Source organism: Callorhinus ursinus, unplaced genomic scaffold (genome assembly GCF_003265705.2).
Source record: "Callorhinus ursinus isolate GAN/ISIS: 27379988/994484 unplaced genomic scaffold, GSC_fseal_2.0 scaffold4, whole genome shotgun sequence".
NCBI classification, from domain to species: domain Eukaryota; kingdom Metazoa; phylum Chordata; class Mammalia; order Carnivora; family Otariidae; genus Callorhinus; species Callorhinus ursinus.
Genome location: NW_027397066.1, coordinates 32,062,654 through 32,076,874, shown reverse-complemented (window position 1 = coordinate 32,076,874; position 14,221 = coordinate 32,062,654). Strand labels below are relative to the sequence as shown.

General features: G+C 40.5%; 2 protein-coding genes across 8 annotated transcripts in view; one reads left to right on the top strand and one right to left on the bottom strand.

Moving 5' to 3' along the window:
• KLHL5 (kelch like family member 5) overlaps positions 1 to 2,889 on the bottom strand; it is a 92,599-nt gene extending 89,710 nt beyond the window's left edge. Inside the window, exon 1 of the mRNA XM_025887370.2 lies at positions 2,870 to 2,889. The gene's annotated coding sequence lies outside the window, so the exon portion shown is untranslated. The remainder of the gene's footprint in view (positions 1 to 2,869) is intronic.
• A 347-nt stretch (positions 2,890 to 3,236) lies between these two features.
• The window catches only part of TMEM156 (transmembrane protein 156), a 65,848-nt gene continuing 54,863 nt past the window's right edge, over positions 3,237 to 14,221 (top strand). For 3 of the 7 annotated variants that reach the window (XM_073891539.1, XM_025886946.2, XM_073891535.1), the window contains exons 1-2: positions 5,413 to 5,617; positions 13,424 to 13,641. Coding sequence is in view for 6 of the 7 variants with exons in the window: in XM_025886946.2 (XP_025742731.1) it covers positions 13,554 to 13,641 (88 nt within the window). In the remaining variant the exon portion in view is untranslated. Of the gene's footprint in view, positions 3,256 to 5,412; positions 5,618 to 13,423; positions 13,642 to 14,221 lie in introns of those variants that run through there. The other 4 variants (XM_073891536.1, XM_073891537.1, XM_073891538.1 and 1 more) reach the window with 4 other exon arrangements.

Below are 14,221 nucleotides of genomic sequence, written 5' to 3'. Positions count from 1 at the left end.
ATATGTTAATTATTTGCAGATTCCGTGTTTGCTACTTTGAGCTAGCTGTGTGCTGTCCTTGAGGATGGAATTTTCCCCCACAAAATGACATTTGCTTAGGAGATCTTCAGTATGTCTCCACAATAAAAATCCAGTGCTAGAAAGTGGTCCAGAAAGCTGATGGATCAAATCATTAACAGAACAACTTAGGCCAATTACCGTAGCTGCCTGCGATGGCTGGGAGATCTCTTTAGGGATCTGTTTTGTACCCTCCTGCTTGAGGAAGTGGTTAAGAAAAAGCAACATAATATACAACAATGAAGCATTGACATGGACTGCTAACTCAAAGGGAAGCGGATGGGCCTACTTAAAACTTACAATCAGGAAAGACATCACAGGATCTACCAATCACAAAGCACAGGATATATTTTTATCAGAGCCATGTGGTTGTGACTTCCACCCCACCCAACCCCATCCCCTTTGCAACGACACCTACATGCACAAACAAAAATTACTTCAGTGGCATTGTTTTTAAGTACAGAAGACAGTTGTGTAAACCCTTGGCCTGAATTTTTGGGATATGGTACTATTTTTCAGCCCTTACTTGATTTTTTTCAGAGTTAACATTTGTGCACAGTACCAGCAAATGACATTCTTCTCATAGTTATTTTGTCCCCCCTCTCATTTGTTGTTTTGGAATTTTAATTCAGCCTTTCTCTTTTGGGTTTATGGTGAGAAAAATTAGAAAAACATTGCAATCAAATCAGATTACAGTTGCAGTAAAAAAATGAATCCTAATTTAAGACAGGAATTCCTATAAACCCTTTCCTTTTTTTTATGTGAAATATATTGTTTGTCTCAAAATCTGTTCTCTTTGATTTACTCATGTGTATTTTCAGCTTATTTGCTCTACCACCCCAATAAACACAAATTAAAGAAAACATTCCTCATGATCTGGCACCCTGCTAGTGGCCTCAACACCCACCTTGGTTCTTCTCAGGCTGTTCCCCACACTGGACTCCTTCTGCCAACATACCAAACACCAGTGAAGCCTTTGCTTGTCCCTCTGTCTGGAAGGCTTTCAGCTAACCACATGCTGCCTCCCTTTCCCTTCATGTCACCTTTCCTGACTATCCCATGTCAACCTGCAAACCGTGCCTCCCTCCCACTCTCTAGCTACTCATTTCTCAGCACATAGCACCACCTGACATATATATCTGTCTCTATTCCCACTAGAATGTGAACTCCGTAAGAACAGAATCTTGGGGCACCTGGGTGGCTCAGTCGTTGGGGGTCTGCCTTCGGCTTGGGTCATGATCCCAGGGTCCTGGGATGGAGCCCTGCATTGGGCTCCCTGCTCAGCGGGAAGCCTGCTTCTCCCTCTCCCACTCCCCCTGCTGGGGTTCCCTCTCTCTCTCTCTGTCAAATAAATAAAATCTTTAAAAAGGAAAAAAGAACAGAATCTTGTCTGTTTGGTTGAATGGTACATCTCTAGCGTCTATTACTTATCAAGTCTGTCACATAGTAGATACTCAACAAATATTTATGAATGAATGAATGGCTTCACATAGGAAAGATAGTGTGCATTCCTTTTTGTAATGGCCAAAGGGTTTTCATGCAATTCACCTTATAACTGAGTCATAGGACTTAGATGGATTAATAAGGTTGAAAATAAAGCCATTTCATCCTACTTAAAATTAGTATTTGAAATAGCTGTTTTTTAATCTCCTAGTCTGGCAATATACCAAGGAACAGAATTTGAAAAAGCATTCACAGCTAAGAATTCATGCTGAGATTTTACAAGTTGGCCCATAAATGGATCTATGGAATCAGAGGATAATGATGGATCAGTAAATCCTGTCAAAGGCTTAATATTTTTCCCTGAGATGAAACAATATAGCAGTGATCAGAAGTGGAATAATTGAACCTAAATTTGATTACTGATAACTTGATAGATGGTATTCATGCTCCTTTGTCAGTACTTTAATAATTTTAACTGACAATCATGTTGGTGAAGTTAACAATGTTTTAATCTGGTTAAAGTGCGGTTCTGAAAGATAGCAAACAGAACTTAATCGTAGTGTGTAGACACCTTTAACAAAGAAATAGTGTGACTTCTGCCCTGATTACCAGTTTGTGTGAGTGTGGAAGGGGGATTAGAGGCTTAAATATCATTAAATACAGTGTCTATGTTCAAAATCTGGATCCCGGGGAGGGGATGTCTTTTAGAGGATTTAGGATTTCTTTTAAAAGTACCGCTGCTGTTCATGTTTTGGCATGAAACAGCCTCCTATTAAAATATGGAGCTTTAATAGGCAGGAGCAGATCATACCCCTGGAAGAAGAACTTCCATGTTGACAGAGACAGGTGGCCAAGTAAACCCAACTCAAACTTTGTTCCCTTGAAGTTCACCTCAGATTTTCACTCTGGTTTCTCTTGGTTCCCCAGGGTAATTCATTCCCCTTTTAACGTAGATTATACAAAAAAGTGAGGGGTAGGGAGAGAAAGAATGAAAGAAAGAAAAAGGAAAAAAAAAAAAGCTTCCTGGACTTCCTTTACCGGAGCCAAGCCAATCTAGAATTTTCCCCATGAACTTTACTAGAATCTAAAGGAGAAGGAAAATGAAATTGTTATGGAAAATGTAAGCAACATACATAATTCCATTCATTTGCTAAGTGGATCTTTTGCAGTTTCCATTCTTCTAGGAACAAATATTTGTCCTCAAAGGGCAGGTATAAATTTGCAGGCATTCTCCCTAGTTTCCTCCCATCTTGGCTCCCTTTCTTTCTCCACATGTTAGGTCCCTTTTCTGTCTTTCCCGTGGGAGCCATCAAGCCTGTCCCAATCACAGCCAAGGCTAAAAGCCTCACTTGTACTGTTCAATTCCTACCTGTGGTTCACAGGGATACAGCATGGTCCCAGTCCAATTACGAGACTTGGGGGCTGCCACTGTATATGAGCTCCCTCCTCAGGTGGGAGGGGTTCTGCCAGCCCACTGTCAGGCCACGCCCATCATTCCCCAGAACAACCCTGGTGCCTGGGCCAAGGGGAGGGAATGTGCATTCTCTCATGCACATTTCCATCCACCCATACGTAAGTAGCCCTCCTACAGTCAATCAGGCCACATTCTTTGACGGAAAAAAAAGTTTTTGTAAAACAACTTTAAACACTTCCTGCCAGTCCCCTCAACCTTTGTACAAATCACAAACCCGATTCTCTTCATTTGCCAGGACGCTGCTTAACTACACACTTCAGCGACTCTTCATCATCTTCAAGGTAAAAGTCAAACATCTTATCATGGTTATAAGATCCTTCATAATCTAACTCTTCTCTGTCTCCTCAGGCCTGGGCCCATTGCAGTGTCCAGTGTGTGTTATTTCTCCCACAATTATATCTTTAAATATGTTTCCTCCATCTGGACTGCCCTGCTTTTCCAATCCCTGCTTGTTTAGGTCCTTCAAGACTCAACTTAAGGATTACCTCCTCTGGCAGTCTTTATCCTGATCTCTACAGGCTGAGTGTGTTCCTACTCTGTATTCACATAAGACTGCAGGGGAGGAAAAATAATTTTCCCTCTACCCTTCTAAGGTTCTTGGCTGAGACACTCCCTGTAATAAAAGATTAATAAATGTAATGTATGGTAATTAACATAACAATAAAAAATTAAAAATAAAAGATTAATAATATGTATACCTCCTGTATACATGGGAAATACTCAGGAAAACTGAGTAACTCCCCCACATAGCCCAAGCCACTACCTTAAATACCATCTCCAGCTGAAGACAAGAGATGTTAGGGCCACATGGGGGGGGGGCAGTTATGGGAGATTACCAGGCAAAGCACAGTAAGCAAAGGTATGGCTGTTTTGCAGGTCTAAGTCAGTTGACTTTTCCAGATATAAGGGTCTCTACAGATTTGGCCATCCTCCTCTTCCAGGTACACAGGAAACACCCTCAAAAATGGAGATTAAGTGTCCGACTCTTGGTTTTGGCTCAGGTCCTGATCTCAGGGCCCTGATCTCAGGCTCCTGAGATGGAGCCCTGTATCGGGCTCCACCACTGAGCACAGTCTGCTTAAGACTTTCTCCCTCTTCCTCTGTTCTCCCCTCTGTGTGCTCTCTCTCTCTCTCTCTTTAAAATAAGGAAGAAAGAAGAAGAAAGAAAGAAAGAAAGAAAGAAAGAAAGAAAGAAAGAAAGAACAAAAGAAAGAAAGAAAGAACAAAAGAAAGAAAGAAAGAAAAAGAGAAAAACTTTTCTTTTTAAAAATATTTTATTTATTTATTTGACAGAGAGAGAGAGACAGCAAGAGAGGGAACACAAGCAGGGGAGTGGGAGAGGGAGAAGCAGGCTTCCCGCAGAGCAGGGAGCCCGATGCAGGGGCTCGATCCCAGGACCCCGGGATCATGACCCGAGCCGAAGGCAGACGCTTAACAACTGAGCCACCCAGGTGCCCCAGAAAGAAAAATATTTTTAAAAATAGTATGTGAACGTCTCTTACAAAATAGTATCTTCTACTTGGTTTTCAGTGTGTCTGTTGTTTCTTAAAAATAATCAGCCTAGGGGAGCCTGGGTGGCTCAGTCGGTTAAGTGTCTGCCTTCGGCTCGGGTCATGATCCCAGGGTCCTGAGATTGAGCCCCTTGTCATCAGGTTCCCTGATCCTCGGGGAGTCTGCTTCTCCCTCTCCTCCCCTCTCTCACTATCTCTCTCTCTCTTCAAATAATAAATAAAAATCTTAAAGAAATAATCAGCCTAAATTAATCCTTATGTCAAAGAGGCATATTTTAGGGTGATATATTTTGCTCTTCTTCAAAACCCTGTGTACCCCTCTACTGTAGCAGTTACTTGATGGACTGTGAATATTGACTCCTTGTTTGTCTCCCTGACTAGTGAAGTGGTTTATGACTGCAGGTACTCATAAAGATTTGTTGAATCAAAGTATTTGTTGAATGAAAGAAAGAAAGAAAGAAAGAGAGAGAGAGAGAGAGAGAAAGAAAGAAAGAAAGAAAGAAAGAAAGAAAGAAAGAAAGAAAGAGAAAAGTGTCCCTTGCCTATGAAGGCTTGAAAAATAACAATTTATTAGAGATGGCCATTATTTCCTCTGAGCACTATAACATGTACAAGCAGGACCTTTCCTCTAATTTATCGCATTAGACTACCAGTTTCATGAAACTTTAGAGGGTCCTTAATTTAGGATTCCATAAACTTCAAAGGCAAGGGAATGAACACAAAGTACTTATATTTATTTTTATACATTAAAAAATTCTTTCAGCATTTCAATATACTTTACTTTTAGAAAATAACAGTTTTACTGCTTTTACTTTCAAAAAATAACATTTGTAAGGCTACAAATTGATGTCACTTTCTTAGGAGTTAAAAAAAATGTTCCAGGGTGTATCTTCATATTTGATAGATGACTTCCTGATTCACCAACAGACAGGAAGCCCTCAATCTGGCTTCCATTGTAATGTTCTCAGAGCACAAGTTCATAACCACTAGACAAGTTTGTCACTGTGCTGATGGCTTACTTATGGAACATTTATTCAGCAACACTCACCAGCTGTGATGAAGAGGCCCACAGCAAAGGAGATGCCGTGTTGCTTGTTATGGGGGAGAGAACGAACCAAGATGAATCAGACAGGTAAGTAAACTGAAAAGTCCTTATCAATCATTATGCTCCCCCTTCCTCCTCCATTTTGTTCATCTTTTTAAAAGCACACATGCCTCTGTGTTCACACTTACATTCTATATTCAGTGACTATACTTAGCACAGAATTCTCGGGGAAAGATTCTGGCTGAGTAACAAGCAGCTGACCTGAGACCGGAAAATAGTGGGTGAAAAGAAGGTGGCACTCACTATACACATTCGAAGATGCTCGGAGTCAATGGTCTAAGCAATACAGAAACGGGAGAAAATAAGCATTTCATTTTCCTCTACTAAGAAAATCAAGAAATAGTATTACATGCAGAGTCCCCATAAAAAAAGAGACAGAAGAGCATAATCGAAATATTCTTCATGATGCTAGAATAAAACAACCTTGACTCTTTACAAAATAGAGTCATAGTAATTGCTCTATTAGTATTAGGTCTCACCGGTGCAGCCTGAGATAAAAAGAACTGGCTGCAACAAGAGGGCTCTTCTGAATCTAAGTAATACTATTTCTTGATTTTCTTGGTGAATGGAGGGGGAGAGAATGACATGCATTCATAATTTGACACTGAAATGCCCTCTTGTTACAGTCAGTTCTTTTTCCCTCCAACTGGACCCATTGGACCTGATACTTTCAGACTCTGAACAATTTCTTTTATTCTATTTCCTGGAGAATCAGATTGGTATATTCTAGCATCACGAAGAATGTTTTGATTTGTGCTTTTCTCTCTTTATACATGTAATTAACAAGAGAGTGCATTTCAATGTCAAACTAGTTGCCAGAAACTTTGTTCCCAGAGGCCGAAATATTGCAGCAGTTCTAGGGGTCCATTCCAGGCTGCTGCCTCCTCCCCCCCCCCTCCTCCTTTCTTCCTCAGATTTATTTATTTAATTGAGTGAGAGAGTGCAAGTGATTGGGGGGAGGGGCAGAGGAAGAGGAAGAGAATCTCAAGCAGACTCCCCACTGAGCGCAGAGCCAGGCGTGGGGCTCGATCTCACCACCTGAGATCACGACCCAGAGATCAGGACCTGAGCCAAAATCAAGAGTCGGCTGCTTAAGTGACTGAGCCACCCAGGTGCCCCTGGTTTTCCTTTCCTGCTTCCCCTCTCTGAGTGTACCGGCTGGGCTGACAAGCCTGCCTCATATTCCTTTTAAGGAGAGTGGCCGCACCAGTTCTGTCCTGCATAGGCTGATATCTTGGTGCAGTGGGTTTTGTTAGTGAACACAGACTCTGTTTTCCCTGCCACAGGTGATTGGCAGCGGGGATGGTGTAGGCAAAGCAGCTAGGTTTGGCCCGGGTGCGAGAAGGCCAGACGCCTCTAAGGAGGCCTGCGTGTGGGAGCCTCAGGTAAACTCTGCCCGATCTCCGGAGTTCTAAACACAGTGGTGGCAGATCAAACCAGATACTCCCCAGAGGGGAGGGGAACAAGGAGAAGGCAGCGCAGTGAACCGCAGCCTGTAGTCTGAGCAACGCTGAGCACCTTCTCCCTTTCTCTGAGGGGCTGGCTCTACTTCCCGGGGGGGGGGGGGGGGGCCTGGCCGCCCTGGCCGCTGAAGGGGTGACCTCCTGCGTGCCCTCATGCCCTAGCGTTCTTTCCAGCAGCTCCACCACAGCCACTGAAAGCAAGCAGGGACGGGACTGGGGTCTCTTCCGGCCTGAACCGAGGCTCTCAGTGAATTTCCAGCTCTGGCCCTGGCTCCTAGCCCCTTTCTCAGTAATCTCCGGTTCTAAAGCAGCAAAAAGCCTGTGTGGAGTGGAGGGGAGGAAAACATCGCCTTTCTTCCCTTCTGGATGCTTTGGCTGGCCTAATAATTAAAATGACATAAGACAGATTAACAGGAGACAAACAAATTGAGTTTCATACATACCAGAGCTCATAGAAGTATGAGGCTCAAAGAAGGAACCAGAGCCAAAGCTTTTATATCTTTTAGACAAAAAAACAACTATTTGTGAAGATTGGACAAGGGGTTTGGGTTTGGGGTAGCAAATTAATAAATAACAAGGTTTGTTAATATAGGCTTCTTGGCCCTGCATTCCCCATCTCTGGCAATAAGGATGCCTTCTACCCCTCTAGGTGCAAAGAACCTACTTTTCACATGGGGAATTTATTTCATGCTTTCAGTAGGGCAAAGGAGGATCAGAGTGTCCTTCTTGCAGTGATGGTTTCTTAAGTAATTTTTTTTTAAGATTTTATTTATTTATCTGAGAGAAACAGATAGTGACAGAGCTAGCGAGAGATAGCACAAACTGGGAGGAGAGGGAGAAGCAGGCTCCTGCCGAGCAGGGAGCCCGACGACGTGGGGCTCCATCCCAGGACCCTGGGATCACAACCTGAGCCAAAGGCAGATGCCTAACCGACTGAGCCAGCCAGGCGCCCCCTTAAGTAATTTTAATTGAAGATAATTAATATTCCAAAGTGGCATATTTGGGGGTGGCCCGCCTTGACCCCCATCAGGAGAGAAAGAGAGAGAAAATATGTATTGGGTTATAATTTACATATAGTAAAATCCACCCCTGTGAACGTACAGTTCTAGAGTTTTGACTAATGCAAACAGTTGTAAACCACCACATCATCGAGATATAATCCATATATAGAACATTTCCATCACCCTAAAAATTCCCTCAGGCACCTTTGTAATCAACCCTCCCTCTACCTCCAGCCTCTTGTGGCAACCACTGAGGTATTTTTTGTCCCTGTAGTTTTGCCTTTTCCCTAGTGTCGTATAAATGGATCGTACAAAAACTTCTTTAACATTCTTATCGAGAGCATCATGTGTCCTGCCCAACTCTCTGTTCGCACATCATATTTTGCCTTATTTTTTTTCAGAACAGTTAACATCCGAAGATAAACTGTTGTCATTATTTGATTATTGTCTGTCACTGGAATGTGGGTGTGAAGACTTTGCTTCATTTGCTACTTCATCTCCAGGGCTGGGAAGCCTGCCTGACGTTGTGTAGGCGTTCAGTAAATATTTGTAGAATGAACCGCAAAATGAATGAGGATGTTGGAACTTCCCAAAACCCTCTCCAGACTCAGGCCAACTTCGTTAATAAGAGATTATCTCCTCCCACAAAATGTGTTAATCCAGGCATTGCTGTGTTGCCAAAGTAGTTTGTCTGCAAGCAACACAATTAGAAGTCATTTGGCGGACCCAGATTATGAATTGTCTTTTAAATTCACTTTCTGGATGATTAGGTTACCTGGTATAGAACTCGTCTGAAGTGAGTACAATGGAAATCATGACAGTAACGATTTCATAGGGTTGTCAGGAGGATGAAATGACTTCATGTAAGTGAAGTGTGAGGCGCAATGGTTCTCAAGTGGAAGCTATTTTGCCCCCAGCAGAAACAGCTGGCAATGTCTGGAGATATTTTGTTGTTGTTGTCAAAACTGGGCTAGGGAGTCGCTACTGGCATCTGCTGCGAAACATCCTACAAAGAACAGGACAGCCCCCTACAAACAGAATTATCCGGCCCAAAACGTCAGTAGTGCTCCCCATGAGAAATCCTGGGTTAGAGCAGTGTCTGACAGAGTAGGGGCTATATTTGTGTTTGTTATTATCCTTATTGTTTTATAAGTGACCCTTCTTGACAAATGTTCTCACACAGTCTGAGGGTGGGGGGATAGCACAGTGGTTGAAAGCATTAAGTCTGCAGTGAGACTCTCTGGGTTTGAAGCCAGAACTTTTTTACTTTGTGTTAACAATGTGATTTTGAGCACTTTCCTGACTTTTCAATACCTAATAGTCTTTGCTTGTAAAATCAGAATAACACAGTGGTAACTCCCTCGGAGATTTGCTGGGGGATTGAATAAAAGAATCCATATAAAACATTTAATACTGTGCAGGAGCCCATGATAAATGTCCAATAAACATCATTGATCATTGCTATTGTTTTTGTTGACCCCAAAAGATCTCTCTATACAATATAGTGAAGGGATTAAGGATAGTTTAAATGAGAAAAGAAATAGAAAATGTATTGCTCACATAAAGCATATACAAGTGTATATTTCACATAATAATAGATGACTACATAGAACTTAATCCAAACCATCCTTTTTAAGGCTGTTATTTATTATTTTTTAAAAGTATGTTGCTCTTGCTTCCTTGGGTAGAGCAGCTCCTGGAAATAAAGATTTCTGTCATTTTAAAAATTTGTGTCTAGGGGCGCCTCAGTGGCACAGATGGTTAAGTGTCTGAGTCTTGGTTTCAGCTCAGGTTGTGATCTAAGGATCGTGAGATTGAGTTTCTCCCTCCCCTAGTCTCTCTCTCCCCCTTTTTTTTTTTTTTGGATTTTATTTATTTGACAGAGAGAGACACAGCGAGAGAGGGAACACAAGCAGGGGGAGTGGGAGAGGGAGAAGCAGGCTTCCCACAGAGCAGGGAGCCCGATGCGGGGTTCGATCCCAGAACCCTGGGATCATGACCTGAGCCGAAGGCAGACACTTGACAACTGAGCCACTCAGGCACCCTCTCTCTCTCTCAAATAAATAAATAAATCTTTAAAAAATTGTATCTAGCACACAATGTACAATTATTAATTAGGGCTTTAGTCTTGATTAGAAGCATGAATACTTTAAAGTATTTGAGAACCTGAGTCTATGATATGAAGTATAAGACTTAGGAAAGTTAAACACTAATGTAGCAACACCCTCTTGTGTTTTAGATGTATTAATTTCTTACTCCTTCATTGAGGTAGGAGAGAGAAGCCCACAATGGATGGATAATAGCAGATTTGTACTCATGTTCTTAGATTCTGCCTTTATAATCTAATATCTGTGAAGGTGCTTTGGAAATTATAAAATGAAACTATGGAACTGTGGTCCATTACCATTATTATTAAGAGGGTCGGATGTTTCCATTGTTAAAAAAAAATGACCAGGCTTCTTAGTTTGTTATTATGCATTCCAGGCAGCCAAAATCAGTCTGCAAGTAAATTTTGTATTTAAGAGTAAACTACTTGATAAGCTATAAATTATTTGGTTTAATATTATAAATACAATGAGGAAGAATTGCGTTTCTTAGCATAAAAGTTTTAAGTCCATAATCTACCATATTTTATATTCTATCTCAAAGAGGGGAGAAAAAACCCATCCTATACAAAAAGAAATGGAACACGACAACTTGAGGAAAATGTTTGCAACATATATGGCAAGGGATACATATTCCCAGTAGAGAAAAATGCCTATAAAGCAACAACAAGGATACAAATGCTCCAGTAAGAGACATGAACAGGCAATTCATAAGAAATTCAAATTGCCAGCAAATATGAAAAATGCTTAGACTTACTAGCAATCAAAGAAATGAATATTAAAACAAGTGTTTTTCCTTCCTTTTCAAATTGACAAAAGTTAAGAAAATAAAATGGCCAATGTTAAAGTTTGGTGACATGGGCGCTCTCGAGAATACACTCTTGGTTGAGTATATGTTGACTCACTTTTTCGGGAGATAGTTGTCTATATGAATTAAGAACTTCAAAAATCTTCACACTGTTTGTCTTAGTAATTCCACTCAATAATCAGACTCACACAAAGATTTATATATATGAATATTCACATTGTAGTACTACATAAACAAATATTTTTAAATGACATAACTGGAGTACCATTAAATGAATTACCTAAGGACCATTAAAAATCTAATGAAGTCTTTAGATATAAGTTATTCTGCAGAGTTTTCATGTTTGGTTGATTGAGAGGTGATGGTACAATTAAAAGAAGAATGAAAGGAAGGAGAACACTGATGTAAGGGGGGAATATTCCTGAAATATCTCAGGGCATATAATATTTCTCATAATTTGCTAAATCAGAGATGACACACTAGTGTCCAGCAAGTGGATTATAGACCAGGTGTGAGCTACTGACTCCCCCATATCCTCAGAGCAGTGAGGCAGTGGCCTGGGATTTAAGAACCCTGGTTGGTCTCTTGACATCCATCATTTGTACAGCTCCAGAGAAGCCAGCTGCAGAGAACATGGCTCAGCACATTATGGACAAACAGCCCATGGAGTTTACTAGGGAAGTTGGTCTTCCAGGTGCTCAAGAATAAAACAACCAGTCTGAGGCCATATTAGGGAGAGGGGTAGGGAAGGAAGAAGGAGGTCTGCAAGAATACTACCACAAAGAAAACTCACAAATCAATAAAATTTGATATGGATGAGAGAGTTAATCCATGAACCAAAGAACTGTTCAAGAAAAAAAAAAAAGCACAGATACTAACAAAACTGATTTCAGTAAAATCAAATTAAAATGGAAAAATAAAGAAGTGGTTTAGCTGCCCTTTTAAAGAAAATTGATCAAGGAATTAAACTAACTGAATGGTGTAACATCAAGTTAATATTTTCTTGATCAATTTATTCTCCATTAGTAAAATTATGGTTGGAATACTTGTATTCATAAATAAAAATTAGGGAATCAAAACAGGGTCACACTGGGAGTAGAAAGTCCGCTGTCACTTAGTGACACCTGTAAGATAGGAAATAATTAAAGGACAGGATCTCTTACCCCTTTCCACCAGCATCTTTACTGAAGACGCTGCTGGACATATAACCTAACATGTCTCAGTCAAATACGCTGTGCAGGCAATGACTCCTCAGTTCCTCTCTTCCTTAGAATGATCCTTGATGCTGTTCATAAAATAAGTCTAATGTTCGAAGTTCTAGTCCCATTATGACTCTTCTTAGATTCAGTTTCTAAGGTCTCTTAACCCACGGTTCCTATCTGTCCATCAAATCCGCACACCTAATCAGAAGACGAGACAGTTAATTTGTACTCACAACATATCCACAGCATGACCTTTGTTCCCTGCCTCCTACTCCCCACTCACTCCTTGTTCCATACAGCCCAGGGTTGGGTGGGATGAATGGAAACAGATGTGGTGATGGAGGTACCATAGGGAATGAACAGGCAGAAGATGATTGGAGACATTCCCTGCCATTTTTTTTTAAACCAGAAAACAAGAACAATGGAATAAAAGTATTTGTTTGCACATATTCTTTCTTCACCATGAACTTCCCCTACTCTTCATTTATATTCTCAAAGTCTTTTACTTCACTGGCATTATCATAATGAAAGATCTTTTTTTTTTTTTTAAAGGAAAGTGAATTTTTTTTTTTATTTATTTACTAGAGAGAGAGAACATGAGAGGGCGGAGGGTCAGAGGGAGAAGCAGACTCCCTGCTGAGCAGGGAGCCCGATGCGGGACTCGATCCCGGGACTCCAGGATCATGACCTGAGCCGAAGGCAGTCGCTTAACCAACTGAGCCAACCCAGGCGCCCCAGATCTTTTTTTTTTTTTTGAAATGGGAACGGACAGTGTGGATTTGGTAACAATTATCACACTGTTTATAGGCATAAGGATAATGAGTCCCATTCCACTGCTTTATACAAAGTAGTAAAGTAGAATTGAAATTTTGGTTTATCCTTACATTTGTACTGTTTACTGTCTTATAGACGCACTCTTTTCTGAACACCAGAATCCAGTTCAGCCTGGCATTTAAAAGGGGCCAACAATCATTTAACAAGTAAATGAGTAACTGGACACCACTGACCTTCATCTTGTTGTTTTTGGTGTATATATTGTGGGTTTATATTTACCGCTACAGATTGGTAAATGTGGGAAAATAGCTTCAAATTGAGATGAGGACAAGACCCCTTTGCTTCTTGAGATCATTTTTTTTTAAACTTTCTTGTTTAGAAGATAGTTTGGAAGTGTCTTACTTCTTAGACGGTAGTTTTCATAATGGAAAGTGACTCAAAATGAAGACGTCTCTGTTCAAGGCCTCTTTTTTTTTTAAGTCTTACCCAAAAGGAAGTGAGTATGAAGTAAATTGCATAAACTTAAAGTGCTGCAGACATGAAGACCAAAGCAGGAAGAAACATGCCACCGATGTCCTGGTTGGGAACATACTGTGTCATGTGAAGAGACATGACAAAAACAGCCCTCTTTAAATTACTTTTGGCAATAGTGATTGCATTCATTTTACTTTTGCCTGAATATTTTAAGACACCAAAAGGTGAGTATATCATTATCATTTATCTTTTCTTTTTTCTAATTTTTAAAAATTATGATAGCTAATGGTTACAGGAAAGGTCTTTTTGGATACATGCTGCATGGGCTGAAAGGTCTATGTCTAAAAAGTTAAGAAAATGAGATTGTAATTTTAATTGACTTTTATAGAGCCCAGTAAACTTATTCCCAGTACTTCATTATTGTGGCACACAATCATGAGATGAAAAATGAAGAGACATATTTAAAATCTGTAGTCTAGATTTTAAACATCGAATTTGCATTAATCTTATCACATGATTTTGCTCTCTGAAGTAGTTTCCTTCAAAAACAGTTTTAAGTATGCTTTTAGATTCTGGAAGCATTTTATAAAGCAAGTACTATTTATTATGTTAAAAATGCTTGATTTCCCTCCATCCTAGCCATTTCACACAGATAACTCACTGTTGCCTTTTGAAAAATGAGAGTATTCAAAATATAATTAAAATAAGATGGGTGCAAATTCCGGCAGGTGTGTGTGTGTGCGTATGTAGATTTGTAACTAGAGTAAAATGGAACAAAATGAACTCTGTGGATAATTCAGGGAC